Source organism: Crocodylus siamensis, chromosome 1 (assembly GCF_052110815.1).
Source record: "Crocodylus siamensis isolate JL-2025a chromosome 1, ASM5211081v1, whole genome shotgun sequence".
NCBI lineage: Eukaryota > Metazoa > Chordata > Crocodylia > Crocodylidae > Crocodylus > Crocodylus siamensis.
This window is the reverse complement of record NC_143395.1, coordinates 160,465,352-160,487,648: the sequence shown is the minus strand read 5'-3', so window position 1 is coordinate 160,487,648 and position 22,297 is coordinate 160,465,352. Positions and strand designations below refer to the sequence as shown.

General features: G+C 46.2%; 1 protein-coding gene across 1 annotated transcript; it reads right to left on the bottom strand.

Moving 5' to 3' along the window:
- Window positions 1–42: 42 nt before the first annotated feature.
- Window positions 43–10,097, bottom strand: LOC149873557 (phospholipase B1, membrane-associated-like). The gene is made up of 6 exons (XM_090035539.1): window positions 10,071–10,097; window positions 9,004–9,090; window positions 5,923–5,985; window positions 4,724–4,806; window positions 2,268–2,346; window positions 43–87 (listed from the first exon to the last, which is right to left on the bottom strand). Exons 1-6 carry the CDS (start codon window positions 10,095–10,097, stop codon window positions 43–45), a joined length of 384 nt encoding a protein of 127 aa, XP_089891665.1.
- Window positions 10,098–22,297: the final 12,200 nt, after the last annotated feature.

Genomic DNA, 22,297 nt, shown 5'->3' with positions numbered 1-22,297 from the left:
TAGCATGTTCTGTGGGGCAACAGTGAAGGTGCAACATTTCCATTACATGGCATGGAGATCAGTAACAACAACTGTTACAGGAGTAGGCTGAAGAGGAATAACAGATGGGATTAAAAACTCCATTAGGAATAAGGATCCTTTGCTTTAGCTGCCACTTAAAAGCATTTTTAAAATGCTGGCTTGAAGAACTTGGTCATACCTGTTTGGAAGTTCATAGAATATATATTTTTAATAAAAATGACAGCCCATGAAAGAGCTTAGTAGCTCACAGCCTGCAAGTCACTCTTAACAGCTCTGTTGTATCCAAGAACCACCCAAGCACAAGGCAGTTGTGTGTCTACAATGAGAAATAGTTATTTTAACATGAATGAAAAACCAGGCCTGACAGTCCTGAAAACTGAAATTCACAACATATAAGATATTTATCAACAAAATGGGCACATCATGTGCCACAGCAGTGGAAGGAGGCCCCTCCACTAACACACTAGCACTGACATGGGATATAGGACAATTTCTTTTTCCTGATTCTGTTCAATTTTTGTTGTTCAATTACTGTGCTCACACAGTAACAATGAAGATACTGCTTGTTTTGGAAGCTTTGGCGATACCCTAAGCTACTAAAACCCATCAACTCATTTTACAGTAGTCAACAAACAAAAATGAAGTGTTAATAGATTTTCGGCACTTGATCCAAGTTATTTTCAGGCCAGTTATCTAAGAAGTACCATTTTCATTTCCTATTACCTTTCCCACTGAGCCTTCTAGGCCTTTCAAAGCTTCTTTTACAATCACAAAGGGTTAAATTCTACTCATACATTTTGTAAGCCCATGGATCTAAATCCTATATGTATTTATCCCAGTGGCTCTATGGGATTAAAACATCAAGACAATATTTGTCCTGAGGGACCCAGACTATATCCATCTCATAATTCCACCTCCCAACCCTATTTTTAAATATTTCAACATTTATTGCCCATTCTCTCTCTCTCTATTCCCCATTTTAAAAAAATAATTAATCATATTTCCCCCCTTAGTTCTAATTAGCAACACACATGGGCACAATCAGGGATCAGCAAGGGATGCCAGCACATAAATGCAAAACAAGTATCTGCCAAGCCACCTGCCATGACTGTTTTCAGATGCCTATGGGCTAATTTGCAAAGATGTCATGACTTGCATCTATAGGAGCAGTAGTGCCCAGCACCTCTGGACAACCACATCTGTAGGGCCATTCTGAGCCAACTTTTGCCTCACTTACAGTGATATCACACACTACTGACCAGAACAGGGTTACTGCAGAGCAACAGCTGTTTTAAGGGAGATTAACCATCTGGCCCTTAACAACTGATTCAGAGGCATGCCTGACTCCTATTGACTTGAAGAGGAGCTAAGCCGCTCACAAGAGAAAAGAACCAGCTGAACATTGCACTATCACCAAGGGTCATCCAGAAATCATGAAAAGCTTGATGTTCACTCACTGTTCTAAATGGCAGATTTATGTCTTGGAGGAAGGGCTGAAGAACAACAGTGAAATCATCCCTCACATCATATCTCCTTGACTCCAGCAGCTTTTCCCAGGCATCCTGAATGATAGATACTCATTTAATGAAATTGAATCTGTCACACAGAGAGCATAATATATGTCCAGTTTATCCACAGCTTGGATGAATTTAAGCTCATCCTCACCCCTAATATACTACCATAATCAAATTCCGTAAACAAAGACAAAAGTAGTAATTTAATGAAGCCATTTTCTGCAATAATTCCTAATGTCCCTGTGGCTATTAGAGAACTGCATTCAATTAACACCATTTTCTCAGAAGGAGTAACAGTGAGGCAATGTAATCAAACGTCACACTTAAGGATGCAAATTGGTGCTTTATAGCTTCGGGAAGGAATCACAGCACAACTGGCCACTTACAATTTGGCTAATTTCTGCCTTCACATAACTCCTCCAGCATTAGTTAGTACCAGAGGCAGAATACTGGAGTAAACAGAACAGTGCTCTGACTAGAAGTGGCAAACCCTGTGTTACTAAGAGCGATACCATTGTTAACACCTACAGCAGGTGCTGAGAGTGATAAATTACACAGTGGATTTAATCTCATGTGTTTCTGATGCCAGATAGATGTAGAGAAGCTGTGATCTTGGGTAAGACAGTTATCTGTATTAGATAACTAACACCTTACCCCTACTTAACTGTGCACACAAGTACAGCACTACCCTTATTGCCCTAGGACAAAAACAAAATATGAGATAAGCCGTACCTGATAGGACCATCTCAATATGACATCATCAAGTCTGGAATGTTCCTTGGAACAGCTACATTGCTTCCAGGATGTATCACTACGGAATAAAACAACACAAAAATAACCAGAAAAAGATTAGAAACTTTTCAAGTAATAATCTATATGCTATTAAGATGTGGATGGCATTTTAATAAGCAATTAACAGTCATGTTTTAAGACAGTGAAGAGCAACCTTTCTAACAGGCATACCATAAGTTACCCCTGCACCCTCCCTAAGTACCACTCCAATCCCTTTTCCCTGCCTGATCTGCTGCTCTGCTTTCTGCTCCCAACCCTGATGCTCCCTGTGTGCTTTGCTTTCTAGTCACCTTCCCAATCTGCTGGGTAACTGAGAAACTTGTGGCACCTGTGCTGTAAGTTGGCCACCCCTGTATTAGGACATGTCTGAAGATCCACAAATCACTAATGAAAAATCTTGTATATATTGACAAGGACCAGAAGCCACATGTAGCACTTGGATCTTCCATTTAATCACAGAATGATACTGGTTTCCATGTCCCATACACTGGGCAGTTTCTTGGCTTTCAAAGCTGGCAAATACAGCCAGCTTCATATAGTTCAGGGTCATACAAAGCACCAGCATTTTCCTACTCAAAACAACTGTCTCAGGTAATTTAGCATTAGTTTTCAATTAGTAGGGCTGTGCAAAGTTTCAGTCCCTGATTTGATTCAGTGGAGATTTGGCCCGATTCGGTATCTGACTCTCTGAATACAAATCAAATCAGAGGACCCTGTATCTCTCTGAATCGACTCAGAAAGATTTGGAAAGATTCAGCGATTTGGACATAGACACCACTTTAAATGTTTTTTCTAAATACCTCTAGGTAGCAGGGGCTCATGAGTGCTGCAGTTCTGGGGTACATGGAGTTTCCCACAGAGGCACATGTAGGGGGGTGCTCCCCAGCATACTCAGCAGCAGACCCAGAAGTGGACCTGAAGCACTTCCAGTCCACTTCTGGGTCTGCCACAGAGCACACCAGAGAGCCCCCCCTGTGCCCCTCCAGGTCAGTGAGTGGTGCCTCCAGGGTCTGGGGGGGGCACCTGGGGTCCCCCCAAGGCTGATCACTGAGCTGAGGAAGAGCTGGTGGGGGGACAGCATACTCCCCTGCAGACCCAGAAGTGGACCAGAAGTACTTCCCGGTAAGCCGTCTAGCATGTGCCCACCCCCCCACGCTCCTGTGGGATGCTCTATCCACCCCAGCATCACAGCGTTCACAAGCCGCCTGGTATCTTGAGGTATGTGGAAAAAAGATTTAAAGTTGTGTCTATGTCTGGATTGCTGATTCTCCAAATCAGTATCGAATTTTCAGATTCGGATTCAGCCAAGTCAAATTGGGGACAGTGATCTGAATCAATTAATCGAATCACTGCCCCTGATTCGGGATGAATCCAAATCAAATAGGGTCTGTTTTGCACGCCCAATCAATTACCTCTGTCTCCATAGTCACTTGGGAAAACTGAACTCTGTTGCAATCATTTCCACAGGAACCTTTGCCTTAATAACTGGAGGAGCCTTTAAGCTAAGACCTGAATGGGAGCCTCAAAGCTAGTGTCTGCCAAGGAGTGGCCAGATACAAGAAGAGACTTAACTAACCAGCTGAGTTTCCCAGTTGGTGATTGGATATGCATGCTACACATTCCTGAATTTGACATGAGGATTAAAGTCCTTTCTTCTTGGGTTGTTGTGGGCAGCCGTATCAACAGAAGCAGGAGTTAGTTTCACTCAGCCAGGCTGAGCACTGCTGGAGGGTTGCAGGTGTAGATATCTCTACACCTCTCTGGTCCAGACCTATAATCATCTCTACAGACTTCTGCTTGCACCTGTGTTTTGTGGACACCTTGTGCTGTGAAAATCTCACTCAACTCAAAGTGTAGATGAATACCACAGCAAGTGAACAAAGCTCCAAAGAGAAGGGAGGAGTGGGAGTAGCTTGTAAATCAGTGGAATGATTCAGCAGGAAAAATGTACAGCTACACCATGTTGCTGACAACTAGAAAGCAAAAAACTAGACAGCAAAATTATAAATTGAAAACCCCACAGCTAGTATTCCAACCCACTCCAATGAGTTACGGCATGCAGTACACAGCCTTGCTAATACCATTCCCTCCACTCTGCTTCCTAAGTAGCCACTCTTCTCATGCCTGCCTCTGAGTAACTGCAAGGAGAATGAGTTGAAGTTTTCCCCTCTTGTTCACTGGGGCAAGGAACCCATCCATGCCTCCAGTCAGAGTATTTTAAGCTATGATGTGGTATTGATGGGAGAGATGTTCTGTCTGAAACAAAATGTTAAAATTTTTTAAAACTCCCTGCTCATAAAACCCTAATGTATGGATAGTAGGCTATCATTCATATGTCTATGGGCTACTAGAAGGAGACTAATGCTCATTACTCGGTTACAAGAACATCTTTTTACCTTGTTTTATTCTGAGTTCCACGTACAAGAGAGGAGATCACGAGCTCAGTGGAATCCACCAGGTTCACAAAGGTTTTTGGGAGCTACAGTGATAACAGCAAAAAATAAAACTCACATTGCAAATACTATCAGTTTTTTATTCATTGCTTTAAATAGTACTTTTGACTGACATTGGTAAGTGAAGATTTCTGTTAATCTACTGAACAGGGGCATCATCCTTGAGCTGGAAGGACCACCTCAAAGAATCAGTCACCTCAATCCTAGCTAACTTCATCCATGACCCTATTTTTGAGACCGCCACCCAGTGTTATGTTAGCAGTAACTCATGAAGGACAGTTATGGCATGGAGTCCAGAGCAGTGACCCCTGAACTCATTTTACATATATCACTATCTAGCCACCATGCAATAATACCTGTCATTGACTATTGACTTGAACTGGAACTGAACAGGTGGTCTGCTATTTATGTAGTGATGTAAGCTGTAGTTCCAGCCTCATATGTTTCCTACTTCTAACTCAGGATGCAGCCTTGCTACTGCATCTGCACTGGGGGTAAGGCGGTGCATGTGTGTGCGTACAGAAACAAAGGAAGGCTTGCAGGAAGGTGAAAACTCCAAAAAGAATGAGTTAATGAGACTTTATTCATGCAAAATGCTCACTGAGACTGCTGAGAGGTGAGATTTGGAATAAGATTTGAAGGGGAAAAAACGAGTTAAGAATTCAGGATTTGGCCCAGTGCATTCAAAATAATGGAATTTCAGCAAGTAATTAGAGGAAAAAAAGTCCTTGATTCATGCTACTGACATTCCTTAGATAAGATAAACAAATATAGGAGAAAGGGCTTGTTTTACCATTGATACATGACAATAAATTCTACTTAAGCAATACAGCAATAAGGTCCAGGAAATGGGACATTTCCCAGAGATAATGATCAGTTGATGGTGCATAGCTCAGTCAATAAGAAGCCCTTAGGAAATCAAAAGGTTTTAGGATGAAAATGAAAACAGGTTTTGGTTTCCTTATGTCACCATTTTAAAAATGTCTTTTCATCTATAAAATCTCAAAATATGCAAATAAAGCACTTAAGGACAATGGGTGGCATTTGCAAAAGCACTTAGTTATTTAGAACAACTTCCTATTAAAGACAATGAAACTTATGCTAGAATTAGGTCCTGCTTAAAATCAATTAATAGTTCTTACTTCTTCATATAAAAAATCCAAAATTCCTTTAAGTCTTTCCATACTGTCCAGTGAGTGAGTCCCCTGTTAAAAAAAAAAAGAAATAAAAAAATAGTTTAGCAATTGGATGTGAAAAGGCACATGTGCACGTCTCTTGGAACTGGAAAGAAAATTCAAGCCTCCATTAAACCCATAGGAGAACAGAAAGTAATGTTTGCCATGACTGGCTCCACTTATTGAGCCAATATACTAAGATGCTGCCAGTGATAGCCACATTCTGGATAGAGCATGATCTAGCACTTAGGGGCAAAAGAAATCAAGGAACCAATACTTTGATTTATCTGGCCTTGATTAGCCAATTTAAACATGGGAAAGCATAGACTCAAACAGATGGAAATAGACTCTAGAGACTTGGAAATGAAACAAACACATTACACCATCCTTGGTCTTATTGGTGCAGACAGAAGTGACATTTTTCAAGCTATCTAGCCCCTGGAAGAGCTCCACACCTATGTCATAACACATGTGCACAGCTACAAAGTGCTTTTAAAATGGCTGATCACACAAAAATTTAACCCTGTTTAAATCAGGTATTACATTAAGGTGCTCAAAAGCAGAGCCTTCAGGTTGGTACCCATCCTCCAGGCTTTCAGGGAGCTCCTAGCTGCTGAATGGCCAGAATCGGGGGGGTAGAGGGTGAGGAAATGGGCCCCCCTAGCCTTACGCACCTACCCCCTCCAGCTACCCCAGCTGAGGTATTGGGGGGAGCTGGGTCGGGCCCCCAAGGCAAAGGGACCTCTTACCCCGGCCCCCCGCCACCTCCAGGAGCAGCCAGCATTTTGCTCTGGGCTGCTGAATGGCTAGAGCTGGGGGGGAGGGCAGAGTGGAACTCAGCTCATTCATATCACAGGCCCCCTCTGGCTCCCCCAGTACCCCAGCCAGGGTACAAGACAAGGGGCCCATTCCCACCCCCCGCCCCCAGCTCTGGCTATTCAGCAGCTGGGATCTCCCTGCCCTCCCTGCTCCCCCTTCCTTGCTGACAGCCCTGGATGGGGAGGAAGGGAGGCGAGGCAGGACAGGGCTGGTAGAAGAGCAGTTCGGCAGCCTTCTGGGAGGCTGTTGGAGTGCCCCACATGCTGGGCTGGGCTGCTGCAGGTGGATCCAGGGCATGGGGGACGGTGCCAGCTAGATCCAGGGGCTGGTGCAGGCTGGGGGAGCGGGGGGACCCTCTAAAGCACCATGAGTTAAAGCAGGGCCCTAGCATCTGCCTGTGCCCACTGAGATCATCTTCACTAATAACAGAAGATGATCATATAGATGTCTTCCTTGAGGGAAGACATGCCTCTGTCTTAGACACTGAAGCAGGGAAGGACCCTGCAGAATGTCCCACTCTTGTATAGCTCTTGTCCCCATGTGAGCCTTTTAAATGTTTTATCTAAATTACTCTTGGCCACCTCTGATGAAAGAACTTTCAGGACTTCTCTTGGCACACCATCCCATTGAGTCTAATTACTCTCATGGTTAAATTTCACTTTTTTTCAGCTCATTCCTTATTATGGTCCCTTAACTATCTTCTATGATGGCTGCTTCCTTTCCTTCTGTGTTATTCCCTCTCAAGTATTCATAGGCAGTTATCTCTACTCTAGTCTTTGAATAGAGTAATTTTAGAGAATTCATTAGAGCCCTGAAGAAAGACCATGGCACAGGCTTTGTCATTTCATTTTTTTTAATAATATGGGCAATTTGGTGCAATCTGATGCCCACCAAAGGCACAGAAAAATTGCTATTTCAAAGTGTCTTTATGAACTAGAGATAAGAGCAGTTCAAAGCAAAGGTGGCTGTCAGCAGAGGGAGAAGCAGCATCAGGTGGCAGGAGAATATGTCACTGGACCTCAGTTAAAAGTCTGCCCCATTTCTCCAAACACCATTGGATGAATTAACTGTGCTCATGGGGAAAAAACAATAGAGAGTCAATAAAACTTGACTGACATTGGTCATGTTGTTTTACATTCAGTTGGAAGGTGCTCAGGCATAACAGTGGTGTGTGTGCCATATGAGTCTATTTAAATAGAATGGAAACATCAGAAAGAAAAACAGGAAGATAATGCATGGTCCTGAATGAGAGGCAAAGACAGACAGTACCTTTCACTCTTTGTAAGAAATAATCCTTAGCCCATATTTCAAAATGCCTCTAAGGGAAAGCCAATACCACTATTGTACCATGCAAGCAATAAGCCCTGCCCACCCACTCCCCTCTACACAAGTCAACCCCAAAAATGAGATGATGAAGATAGCTAGGAAGCCAACACCCACCACCATGCCCAAAGTCCTATGTTCCCAGTGTGCTCAGCAGAGGCAGGGCAGGTCTCCCATCTGGTCTGACTCAGCCTAGTCTCTGAGAGCAGACCAAATCATTAACTTAGGCAATGTGGTTGAATATAATTGACCTATGCAGTCAGCTTCTCCAAACTGGGGGCACCCACCAGCACATTGGGCAGTGCCAACTCTTGCATGCTGACTGCGGTGATGCAGTCACATGCCAATGCAGCACCAAGTGCTTTTGTGGCCTCCAGTAAGGGTGGTGGCCAGGGCTGTGACAACAGTTGCCCCCCTCAGTCATGCTACTGATGCTCAACAGTGAGAGCTTAGAGCATCCCCAGGCTGTCCTCATTGCTTGATGCATGCAAAATAAGTCAACATGGGAAGGTCTTTTTACTGCAAAAGTGAGACTGAGTTTCCTGCAGTCACAGGACAGATATACATTAAGTTACATGAGACATCTTGCTAAATCTAGTTTGCATATCAGAACCTGATGTGGGACACTGACAGCATAGGTCAATTATATTCAACCACATTGCCTAAGTTAATGATTTAGTCAGCTCTCAGAGACTAAGCTGCGGACCAGATGTGAGACCTAAGCAAGAAAAATCCCAGTGCTCAAGAAAATGGTGCTGGACTTTCAATGGCCACCACTTTCTTTGAGTGGGTAGGAAACAGAGGTAGACAAGAATATCCAGAACCCACCCTGGATCCACTCCTGCCCAGGAGTCCCTGATCTTAGCTGCCTGCTGTGACTGCTAGACCATACTTTGGACAGCTTACCTGGTAAACTGAAGCACAGGGAGGACATGGGTCTTCAGTACTAAAGAAAATGGTGATTAACTTCCAGTCATTTTGGAAATCTATAATCTGGAAGGAAAGAGCACAAGAGGAAGAAGATGGCATGCTGTAAGAGGACAAAAACCTCAGTCATCACTTTCTTTCCTCATCCTGCCCATTTTAGCTATCTTTCCATGGGACTAGTTGATGATGCAAACATAAATCTGAAGCCAACAAACCAGCTGTGTTCAAGTTATTTGTCACCAGTGATGATAGAAATGTTATTCCACCTGAGGACATAGGCATCTGGGGCTAGTTCACATTAGCTTCACATCCCAAAGCCTAACCTAAAAGGTTCAATTTCATCAAGTTTCCTACTAAAATTACTGCCCCACTTTCCAGCCCAGCATCAATATATAGTGCCTTTGAGCTCCCAGCAAAAAGCAGTGGACAACAGAATCTATTTTATAATCACTTTTGCCGTTTAAGCAAAGACTTGTTGGTGTGGTATACAACAAAATAAGTGCATGAAGCTTCAAGGTAGGATTTTCAAAACACTGAGCCTTAGCCCAATTCTGTTCTCCTTCATGTCAGCCACCAACATTAGCACAGGCAATCTTTTGTCATCACTGGGTATTTTGAAATTGGAACCCAGGAGTAGTATGAAGAGAAGTGGAGGACATTGTATTATTGCTGTATTCCAAGAAGATTCCTCAGGAGCCTAGGTACAATCATGCAGTATAGATCATAGAAGTCATAACTTTGTTAATCAATAGGAACTGCACCAGGATCACTATTAACCAAGTACCTAGAATACCCTGGCAAAACTATAACAAGGCAGGACATCTTCCTAAGTAACACTGGGTACTTTGGAAAGGACAAGTCAATTATTATTTTCAATCAAAACATTAGTTTATTACTCATGAATAACTAATAGTCTCCATTACTAACTGATCCCAGGTGTCATGTTCAAAATATTTCGAAATTCAACTAAATCTTGTCCCTTGGCCTCTCATGAGTGCCTGTGTTCCACATTGGGTTCTTTGAAATGTTCTGTATTGCAAGCATACCTGACTCTGTTTCATACGCTGAACCATGTCTCTGGCTTGGTCTAACAGGTCTCTGCAGAACAAAAGGAAAAGATAAATGGTCAAATCTTTTGAAGGTAAAGATTTGGCTGATTTTCTGCATGTAAATAATAGCATGCGACTGAGAGTCTAATTTGCAGACGTGACTGAGTTGGTGGATATCTGCCTACCCTCATTTGAAACCAAAGAAAAATTGTTTTTGCTGATGAAAAACAAGAAAGACAGAAAGAAAGACTTTTGACTTTTTATAAAGGTTTATTAAGGGAAAAAGGAATAACAATCCAACAAAAAAATAAAACACCGCCTATGCAGGGGCCCAGGTACAACAGACAGAGCCTAGGGCTATGGCCTGCAAGCCCTGCCCTCACAGTCTAAAAAACAGAAACAGCTAGTACAACAACAGCCCGCTCAGACCCCTGCTGGTATCCTGGGAAGGGGCAAGAAGTATCACAGCACGAGGACTAAACAGATGCCCTCGACACTGCAGAGCACCCCTTGAGTGGCCCAACATGCCTGGATGGTGGGTACTGTCCACTGGAGGACTGCAGGTTCAAATTCCAGGCATGCCTGGACCAAGAAATAAGAGTCTCAGGGCATCATTAAAGCCAGCCCCAGCAAGTTGGTTCCTGAGGCTCTTGGGGATAGCCATCTTACCCTGACCAAGCAAAGCGTTGGCCAGACAGATAACATGCCACCCAGCATGGGAAAGAAAACAAATAGGTGTTCTCTATGAGGTCCAAGTCTAGTGCCTCAGACAAGATGCCAAGGGCAGCAAAGAGCAGCAGTAGCCGGGGACACCTGAGGAAGGAATGGAATAAATCCTTTCCTACCTCCCCTGGGCAAAAAAGACAGGCCACTGATGCAGTCGGGTTCATGTGGCAGATGAGAGTGCCAGTGACCAGTATTGCATGCAGCAACCACCACTGAAGGTTGCCAGTCCATTTGGCAATGGGTAGCTTATAAAGCATGTGCCACACAGGGTGAGCTGGTGTCAGTGCCACTAGGTGCTGCCTCCACTTCATGTCAGGTCAAGTGGCAAGGATGCGAGTGTGGTAGACACAAACCACCCATGTGTACAGGGTTTTCTGGGGAAGCACATCAAGATGAATCCCAGCATCACTGTCAGGAGGCACGGGAAAAGTCAGTAAGGTGCCAGGTCCACCGCCCAGATCATTATCCACAGCTGGGACAATGGGCAGTGGTGGAAAGGAGACATCTCCGGCAGGTAAGTCCCGCCATGCTCAGAGGTAATCCTTGATGGCAGCCGCTGCCTCCACCGTCAGGGTGGCCTTCACTTCCCTCAAGAGACGGGCGGCACAGTGGACCGAATGCATGCCCAACCGGGGAACCAGAGCCTCGGCTGACAGCCAGTCCAACCAGGCCATTTCAAGAATCTGGCCTAGCCAGACCATAAGTGATGGGATAAGAGAGTCAGCGTGGCTATCACACCTGAGGCTCAACAGCCTGTGGTGCAGGGCCATGTTGTAGACAAGTGGTTCCTGCAGCAACTGTGGAAATTGCAGATGTCTGGCCTGGGGTTGGAGGTAGAAGGCAGCCCGCCAGGCCTGCACCAGGCTGCGGTAAAAGGGCAGGGGGATGCCCCAGTCCAGGAGGGCAGGATCCAGGAGAAAGAGTTCTCCGTCAAACCCAAGGTTCCCTACCTGGCGCAGAAACACACAGGCCAGCTGTTGCCAGGGAGGGCAGTCTTCACAATACAGGTGTCTATGGAGAGCCTGCAGGTGGAAAACAGCCACTCTACCTGCCAAGTCAACCAAGCCCTGACCTAGATAGAAAACAGCTTGGGGGAGCCAATGGTGTCCACCCCAGAAAAAGTCCACCAGAGGTCTTTGAAGCTGTTTGAGTAAATCTGGCGGGGGGGGGTCCAGCATGGCATACTGGTGCCATAATGCTGCAGTTGCCAAATTGTTCATAATGAGGACCCGCCTATCATAGGAGAGGTTGGGCAAGCGCCAGTGCCACCGCCACCACCGCACATACACCTTCTCCTCCTCACTGAGGCCTTCCCAATTCCAGGCTGGGAAGACTGATGGGCTGAGGAACACCCCCAGAGCTTTAAGGCCCTCATGCTGCCAGGCGAGACCCACGGGCAGGTCTGGGGGGGGATGACTGGCCCACGCACCAAGGAGTAGGGCATTCCTCTTAGGCCAGTTAACACGAGCTGAGGAAGCACACTTATAAGCATGCTGACAGTCCACCAGCAACTGGACATCACCCTGGGTGCTGAAGAGAATGGTCACATCATCTGCATACACTGGTGGGCCACCTAACTGGTGGGCCACCAACCAAACCAGAAGTCAATAAAAGAACAAGGCCAGTCAGGTGCCGTCACAGAACATGAAGCAGGGGCTCACTGGCCAGAGCGTATAGCATTCCTGAGAGGGGGTCGCCCTCGTAGATGCCCTTGTGAGCTGGGAATGGAGCACAGAGTATGCCGTTCACTTTCAAAATATTGGAGATGTCTCAGTACAGTACCTGGAGGGTGGAGGTGAAGACCAGTCCAAAGCCAAAGCCCTCTAGGGTCTGAAAAAGGTAGTTGTGGCTAACCCTATTAAAGCCATTTTCCTGGTCCAAGGAGACGAGCCCAACATTCAGTCCAAAGTGGTCCGCGGCTGTCACCGGGTCATGAAGCAGGAACAGATTGTCCTGGATGGTCCTGGCCAGCATGCAGTAGCTCTGTTTGGGACCAGTGACTGAGGCTATGACAGTACACAGTCGATTGGCTAAGGCTTTGGCCAGAATCTTGTAGTCAGCACACAGAAGGGATACTGGCCACCAGTTCTTAATGCAGCTGAGGTCCCCTGTCTTTGGTAGCAGGGTGAGAGCTGCCCGGCAATAGCTGACAGGCAGGATTTTATCAATGAGGCTCTCATGAAATACGTGCAAGAGGTAGAAGCCAAGGAGGGGCCAGAAGGTCTTATAAAACTTGGCAGGCAGCCCATCAAGCCCTGGGGCTTTGCTTGTGGTGAGGTTCCCCATAACAATTGTGAGTTCCTCCAGGGATAGCTCTTGCTTAAGTTCATCAACTGCTATTGGGCACAGCTTGGGCACGACCCTTGTGTAAGGGCATAGCGGACTCTGGGCAGAGAGGTTCAGCCACATACAGGTCTTGATAGAAGGCTACAGTGTGACAGCGGATCTCAACAGAATCTGTGAGTGTCTGGCCATCTGGAGTCTTGAGATGGTCAAGGATTTTCTGCAGGGCCCGTCTCTTTTCCAAGTTGAAAAATAACTGGGTTGGGGCATCAGCCTCTGCCAACTCTTGGCAGTGAGCACGAATCCTCATGCCTTGGGCTGCACCCTCTGCCAGCTCCCAGAGGTGCTTCTTCTGAAGCTTAAGGCTCTCAAGTAGTCCTGTGTCTCTACCAGCTTCATGTAGGGTTACCTCAAGCTTTGCTACATCCCCCTCCAACCCTCAGAGTTGGCAACGGAGCTCGCTCATTGCCAGCTCTGTGTATTGCTGGCAGAAAGCTCTGATCTGTGCCTTCCCCCACATCCCACCATTGCTTCCAGGAGGCAGATGTGGTTCTCACAGTCTCCCATGTCCACCAGAAATAGGCAAAGCATTCACCAAAGTGAGCATCTTTCAGTAAGGGGGTGTTAAAACACCAGTAGGGTGCCCAGGAACATGCTGTGCCAAGGAGACTTAGCTCACAGCAAGTAAGACTGTGATCTGAGAGCCGGGATGGAATAATGCAGGACTGGCAGGCAATGCTTGGCAACATACAAGCAGTCAAGGCATGCCAAGGCAATCCCACCAGTAGGCCTGTGTAAAGTAGCTAGTATTTGCTTCGGATTCGGCCAATTCAGGAGATAGTGATTCAATTTGATGATTCAAATCACTACCCCTAATCAATTTGGCTGAATCTGATTTGGAGATTTGGCTGCTGCTGAATCAGCTGAATCTCCAAATCACACAGGCCCCATCCCCCACCACTCTCAATGGTTGCCCTGCCCACCCCAGCTCCCAGCTCTTTGGTGAAAAAAAGTCCCCGCTGACCGAGTGCTGCCTGGAGGGGGGGTAATCTCCGCTGTCCCACGCCATGTGGGGGGTTCTGTCACGAGACCCACCGACCCATGCCTAGTCTCCCAGTCCCCACCCTGGCTGCCCCACCTGCCCTAGCTCCTGGCCCCTTAAAAACAACAACAACAACAACAACAAAAAGTCCCAACTCACCAGCTACTCCCCAGCTGGGGGAGGCAATCCCCGCTACCCCCCACTTCCCCATGCTGCATGGGAGGATCTTCCCTGAGACCCCAGAAGCCCTGAGACCACTGCAGCAGCTGGTGAGTGTGGGGGTTTTTTGTTTTTTTTTTCCTTAAAGAGCCAGAGCTGGGGCAGGCAGGGCAGCCATGGGGGGAGCTGGAGGAGCAGGCGAGGGTCGGAGGGCTCGTGGCAGAGCTCCCCATGCAACATGGGGCAGTGGGGGGGCAGCAGGGATTGCCCCCCCACCAGGCAGCAGCTGGTGAGTAGAAGCTTTTTTTTAAAGAGCTGGGAGCTGGGGTGGGCAGGGCAGCCAAGTGAGGGTTGGGGGGTGGGAAGAGGTCAGGGGGTGATCACAGGGCTGAGGGAGCAGGCAGGGGATGGGGCCTGGCAGGGTTCCCCCCATGGTCCTCTCCCCCCCTCCAGCCCCCCTTCCCCCCTACTTACCAGCATAGAGACTGGGTCCAGTTCCTTGTTGCAATGGGTGGGGACTGCCCGAATCACCAAAGCTCTCCAAATCTTTTCTGAATCAACTTGGAGAGCTTTGAATTGGTCCTCTGATTTGATTCTGAATCAGAGATTTGGCCACTGAATCAGGCCAAATCTCCACCAAATTGAATCAGCACCTGAAGCTCCGCACAGCCCTATCCAACAGCGGTTGCCTTTATCAAAGTGCACTGCCTTGTGTCAGCTTGGAAATGGTGCCAGGCATCCACCAAGTCTCCTGCCTCCAAAGCTGTCCGCAGCCACCAGGCAGAGGACGGATGGGGTTCTGGCCTGTTCCAGTCATGCTGTTCATCAACCGAGCAATTAAAATCCCTACCCAGGAGGAGAAGGTTGTCATTGTCAGCTGCACTCCTCAAAAAGTCAGCCAGGGTCTCAAGAAGGCTATCCATTCTCACCTGGCAGTGGGCTCATAGATGTTAATTAGGAGGAGGCAATGTTGTGCTAATGTCATATGAGCAGTTAGCAGGTGGCCAGAACCTTGGCTACTGCTGAGTCAGGCATCAGCTGCAGTGATAAGAGGATTGTGACACCTGTGCTGAAAGAGGTGCCATGGCTCAGGAATATATGGTCCTTTCAAGTGGCATGCCAGTCGGCTAGACTAGCTGCATCAGTATGAGTTTTGTGCAGAAAGGTGACATCCAGCTTTTTCTGGCACAGGAAATCAAAGACTGCCGTCTACTTCACAGGTTCTCTGTAGCCATGGGCATTGAGTGAACCAAAGGCTGTGGCAGCCATGCATGAAGGGTGTGGAAAAGCAGGGCAGGCAAAGCCAAGGGGATAGAGAGGAACAGCAGAGAGGAGCAAGCATGCAGGACTTGGAGAAAGCCAAGCCTATAGCTTGCCAACCGGCACTGGTCACAATAAGTGCCCAATAACACATGGAGGCTTGTTTAAGTGAGAACTATATCGCTGCATCCCCACAGTGGAGTGGAGAGACACTGCTGCAGTCTTAAACACCACAAATGTCTCAGGCTCTGGGAACTATTTATGTATATGCTGTGCAAGCCTCCAGTAGTGCTTTGTCTGGTTTAGAACCTCAGTAAGGCTTTCAACCGAGTAACCGATACAGGCAGATTCCTCAGAAGCAGGAACAGGTTCCACCTCTGGGGTGGAGACACTCCCTATTGAGGGGGGCACCATAGCTGAATCAGAGGATGCCACCTCTGGAGGCAGGACTTCTGTTAACTCGTCCTCAGAAGCAGAATCAAAATCCAACCCCAAGGAGGAGGAGCTGTACATGTCAGGCACTGAGAGCTGCCAAGTCCCAGGAGGAGCACTTGTCTCCTCATCAGGATCCTCAACATCAGATCCTGTGGGAGCAGTGTTTTCCAAGGGGGTCTGAGAGGGAATATCAGCCCCTGATCTTGTGGGTGGGGCGCTCTCATGGGCCAGGCACTCTTGCTCCCAGAACCACTTGTGGCTCCCAGAGGGTCCAACCTCCATATGAGCCTTGTCATCCTCAAAAAGCTCAGAGGTTGGGGGAAGGCTGTCAGACTCCTCCACCACTTCCCCCACCCCAAGGTCACCCCTGAGTAGCCAGGGATGCCAAGGAGGCAGGAGGAGAGGGGGGACCCTGCTCACTAACCTCAGCTCCCCTTGGAGTGGTGGGAAGGCCTTGAGGGGATAATGAGGCCTTTTTAAAAGATGCCTTTTTTTCTGGGATGTGTCCTTTCCAGCAGGAGGGGCCAAATCTTCCCCTGAGTGGGGAGGAAAAAGGGAGGCTGGCTCCACCACCACTGAGCTAGCAGACTCTGATAAAACAGGGAGTGATTGGGAGGAAGGGCCTTCCCCACCACCTGATGGGTCTGCCGCACCAGAGCTGGATGAACCATCATTGGGTGCAGCCGCAGGTGGCTCTGCTGTGGCCAGCTTCTTCTTCGGACACTGGGTAGCCAGGTGGGACTTGCTGCCACACCAAAAGCATGAGGTATCCCCAATGGTGAGGTAGACCTCATAATGCTGCCCATTAAACAGGAAGGACATAGACTGGGGCAAACCCCGACACTCTCCATTGAGAATCATAAACAGCTGCCTTTTAAAGGATAGGGCATGCCGGAGTTCGGGGACCTTGCTGCTAAGCAGCAGTCTATGGACTGGCCCTGTAACCATGCCGTAAGGGCACAGGCGGTTAGTGAGGTCATCATCCGAGACAAATGGAGGCATGTTTGAGGCTACTACATGAGCGGTCAGTGCAAAACACACCTGACAGACACACCTGCTACCACAAGTTCATTCATTAAAGCAGGGGAGCTGAGGAAGATGATGAGGTCTGAACTCACCTGGGGAGCATAGAGAACATGTTTGCAGCCTATGAGCAGCCCCATAGCAGCAGCATACTCCTCCACCCCAATGGAGGGAGGGGCATGAAGCCAGAGACCAAAGCTCTGGTCCAGAGGGGCTGAAGCCCCGGCAGTGAACTGCTGGGAGCTGCCTTCAGCCATTCCAGCAAAAACAGGGCTAACCCTGCAAGGAACCAGAGGTGCTGGGGGATGGGCAGGGCAGGGAAGAAAGAAACTGGAAACAAACTAATCCCAGGGGGGAGGAGAAAGGTAAGCAGTGTAGCAGGGAAGGGAAGGGAAAAGCTGCAGGGAGAGGGAGGGAAAACAAAAAACAACCTGAAGAAGAGGGAGGGAGAAGGGAGGGGCAGAGTATTACTGCAGGAAAAAGGTCTGAGAAAGGGGGGAAAGCAGGAAAAAGTAATGAAAAGTGGGGAAGGGATCAGACTGTCTAGGGGAGGAAACAAAACAAGAGAAGTAGAAAGGCTCGCAAAACAGAGAGAAACTTTCAGAGCTCTGAGCAAACCCTCCTGTCAGCGACCATCTTGAAAGAAAGAAAGAAAGAAAAAGACAGACGGACCTGGTTTCAGATCAAAAGATCAGTCCCTTGGCATACTGAAGAGGCCATAGAGTCTTTTTAAATCCTGGCACTGACAAGTGAGAGGTGAACCTCTTTTGCAGGGACTGCTTGTGATGTGCATGGGCTGTGCCCCATTAACAATATTCATTCCCACTGGGCTTTTAGCCCTGCACATTTAACCATCATTAAAAAAGTCCACTTACATGGAGTTGCTTCCTGATGTTGCTCTTCTAGTGCCAAGAGAAAACTGATGCCAGACAGAGGGATTAAACCTGCTAATGAGAGCTGAATGACACATGAGTCAGTAAATTCCCAGAGGCCAAGGGCTGCTGCTCTGACATGTTACCCCTAACAGTGAATTGAATGAAAAGAAGCCAAGTTAGGATCATGGACCCCTTGACAAGTACTGTAGGTGCTACATCACTGATCTACCACAGCTCTTCCCAAGGACATTTTTCCCACATGTTTTAGAAGTAATGGCATGAAGTTTCAATCTGTTTGCTTTAGCCCTAGTATTGCCAGGATGTTGGATGGGTAATAAGAGACTTTTCACATGAGCAAACAAAGAGGTAGATCTGGGAGGGAGTGGGAAGGGAAGTGGTGGTACAGTTGTACCTCACTTTGATTCCTGATATACCCAAAGTTTAAAACCAACTGCCTTTTAAAGGATAGGGCAGCGGCAACAGCGTTTCTATTTAGGCAGCAGTGAAGGAGTCAGTTGATGTCATGGTTCATTATAATCTACCTGCTTCTTTCTAAACTCTTCATTTCACAGCTGTTAACAACCATCTCTCCTTTTTTAATAGTCTTGATGTTCCACTAATTAAGCTATCCTTTCTTCTTCAATTCTGATGTCTGCTAGCAGTTCCTCTTAATGTTGCACCTGTTTTACAGTCCTGAAGACTGTTTTTGACTCTAGCTAAAAATATTTACTCAGGTGTGAAAATATTAACTTGGGTGAACATTGACTCAGGTGTGGAAACAACTTTCTCTCGCTGAAATGTCAAGATGCTCAAAGCGGCTCCATTTTGTGTTATGAATTGGAGAGAGATGCAGATTTCGTTCTAATGACTATAGAACTAAAGAAACTGTATCTTTTGATTACAGGCAGTCCTCAGACTTAAAATGCAATTGGTTCCTGAAATCCACATCTTAAGTTGAAACATTGTAACTTGGAACCAATTTTCCATAGGAACAATGTTATAAATGGGGGATTGGTTCCTTTACCACACTTGGCACACCTGCCTCCACTTGGTAAGTCTGTTGCGGGGGGTGGAGGGAGGGGTAGATCATGGGGCACGGGGGAAGGGGTGAGTGGCTGCTGCTGCTACAGGCTGCCAGTCCCGGAGCTGCTCATCTGGCGGCTCATCCAGTGGCTCTTGCCTCTGCTCCTGCCTCTGGTCTAGAAGAGCATGGGGGTGGTATATGTCCCCAGATCTGCATGGAGTGGGCGGGGACAGGGCTGCACTCCAAGCAGCCAGCGGAAGGTGCTGGGAGCAGGAGCTGTCCTGGCCATAGAAACTGGTTTGCCTTAACCATGTTAAGATTGGGAGTGACCACTGACTGACCTTCTCATATCCTGGAGTGGGTGAGGGGTGTCTGCTTGTAGAGTGACTGTGACTTGGGTCCTGATCTCATTGCAAAGTGATTGTCACATGGGCAGGCATACTTGCAGAGGGTTTAATTTAGCTAGCATGAGTAACCAAAATTGTGAGCATGTGAACATATAGACCAACTATCTGAGCATGCACCCAGAGTCCCTGGTGAACTTGGACAGCCTACACCAAAGCCTTATGAAGATACAAAGGCCTAGGCATTATTACTACTGTTACCCAAGCTAGCTTGAGTAAAGCTAGTGTAGCTATCCCTATTCAGGCTGTGGTCACGCCTCCAACTGCAATTTAGACAGATCCCCAGTTTCTTCCTTCCAGCATTCAGTGCACTGATACTGCACCTAATTGAAGGGCCTAGCAAAGGAGTTGCACCCACCACAGTTTTAATGATGCATGGTCAGTAAGTCACATACAAGATTTTCTTATGTTTCAGTGTTAAGAACAAAACACAAGACACACCTGCAAGTGTTTCCGTGCCTGCTTCAATGAGGCTTCTTTCTGTGCTATAGGTGGAGGGGAAAAATGACAAACACACATACCCATATTAAGTTGGCTTTCATTACGTATTTCCTAAATACAGTGCCCCAATAACAGCACCATACTGATTTCTCGCTGAAAAGAGTTCAGAGTTTCATGCTTCTTCCAACAGTTGCTGAAATCACTGCCCACCTAACAGAGCTGGGTGTCTCCTGACTAGATTCCTCACATAATGCCATAATGATATCAGCAGTTGCAAAGCCTGATCAAAATACAGATCTTGGGCATTAGAGGAAAGGCAAAGGAAGAAGTAGCTATCAGTACTTTTGTTTCCAGCATTGTTTATTTTTAAAGTATTAATTTTATTTCCATCCAACTTTATCCCCACTGCAAAGTATCTACACAAATACTGTGTATACCAGTAGTAGTACTTGAAAACTAACAATGCAGCACCTAGTTCATGCATCCACCTGTGCAAGGGTACCCAGATGAGTGGATACATATGTTTGTACAAGCAAAATTAGAACAATCATTTTTAAAGTTTTGTCCTTTAAATGTTTCTTACTTAAGCGTGCACCCGTAGCTCGTGAAAACTGGCACTGGCCCATTGACTTCAACAGAGCCATGCAGATATGTACCAGCTGAGAATCAAGCCTTTTTCTCTTACTGATTTAACAGTTCTGATAACTGGGACTAAGAGAAGAAAACAGTATAAAGCATACTGAGGAAGCACTCAAGTCTCATGCCAGCATCCAGGAGAGGTGGTCTGGTGATCAGAGCCAGACACTGGACATCAGGACTTCTTGGGTCTGTTCTTTACCTTGCCAATGGCTCCCTCTAGATCTTGGGCAAATTACTTAGCCCCTCTCTGTGTCGTTATCAGTTAATAGTGGATGGTAATAGCATACAGACTTTGTCATGATTTCATGAGGTTCAATCAACATTTACAAGCCATCTGACATCCTTGCACGAAAGTTGCTAAATGCTTTTATTAACACCATGTTGCTAGCTTTTTGGTTGCATCTGTGTTGTTCTAAGGGCATAGGCATGAAAAGTTCTTTGGGTAGATGTGATATCTTTTATTAGACCAACTGAGCAGTTGGAAAAAAGTTGTTTGCAAGCTTTCGGGTATAATCACCCTTCTTCAGGCATAGGAAGTCTCTGCTGTTCTGAGACTGGAAGGAGATGGAGACTCTAATGCCTGAAGAAGGGTGATTGCACCTGAAAGCTTGCAAATAACTTTTTTCCAACTACTCAGTTGGTCTAATAACAGATATCACATCTACACAAAGAACCTTGCCTGTCTAGTAACACTAAGGTGATGAGGGATGTAATGGCTTGGATTCATATTTTTACTAAGATCACTACCTTGCTTCTGAACACTAATATACAAAAGCAATTTGTGGATATGACAAAAACTGAGTGCTTCCTGAATTCAGAACCTAGCTCTCATCCCTGCCATGTTGTGCTGTGAGTTATCCATAGATGTTATCAGGACTAACGAACAACAGTTTATTGCTACCTTTGAAGTAAGTCTTCATTACTCATCCCAGAAGATAGGGTCTGTGAATAAACATAGACCAATAAAAGTGTTACTAAGAAAGTAAATTGCTTTCTAGCTCTATCACAGTTTATATTGTAACTATGGCAAATATTTTCCCCATCATATTTAAATTACAACACATTAATTTTTCACATATTTTTAGGTTAGCTCTCAGGGTAATTACTTTTAGGGTTTCCTTATGGCACTGCATTGTCTTATTATTTGGTGACTATTTCATACATTCTAATAGTCCAAATTATGTATCAAATAAGTTTTAAAAGTTAACATACTCTAACTTTTTAATATCCCAAGGAATGGATTGAACTGGTTTCCTGGAATATATAGGCACCTGTTGGCTTAACCCTTTTCAAGAGGGAGCATGATTCAAAGTCCTTTGTAGCAGGTGCTGGTTATAGCTGTGTTGGTCTAAGGACATAGGAAAACAATAACCTTGTCTGTCAAAATCCTTGTAGGTCATTTACCTGGAAGGCATGCAGCTTTAGTAGACATTAGTATAAAACCTTAAGATAAATAGAAAAGTCCTAATTTTTCAACCTAGAGATACTGCAGAATGTCCTTGAGAGTTTTCAAGAGTAGGTGAGACAGACACTTGGCTATCATGATTTGGTCAGGGATGATCCTGCCTTGAGCAGCAGGTTAGACTAGATGACCTTGTGAAGATCCTTCCAGCCCTGCTTTCCTTTAATCCTTTGATTCCAGTGGGCTTTGGGTTGGTCCCAGAGACAACCAGAGATGTCCCCTTTCCTGAAGCCAACTTTTCTTAAATGCAAATAATTATGTATTTCTTACCATAGCACCTAACCAATGCCATAGAAGAATTAACACAAGGGGGTTCTAACGTGTTGAGCTGCAATTAATATAAATGAAGAAAAATAAGATCTAGGGTAAGCCAAGTATCATTAGCTCCTTTCAAGAGAGAAAAACATGGAAGGACCATAATACTCTCTTAGAAATGCATGAGTTCTGCAAC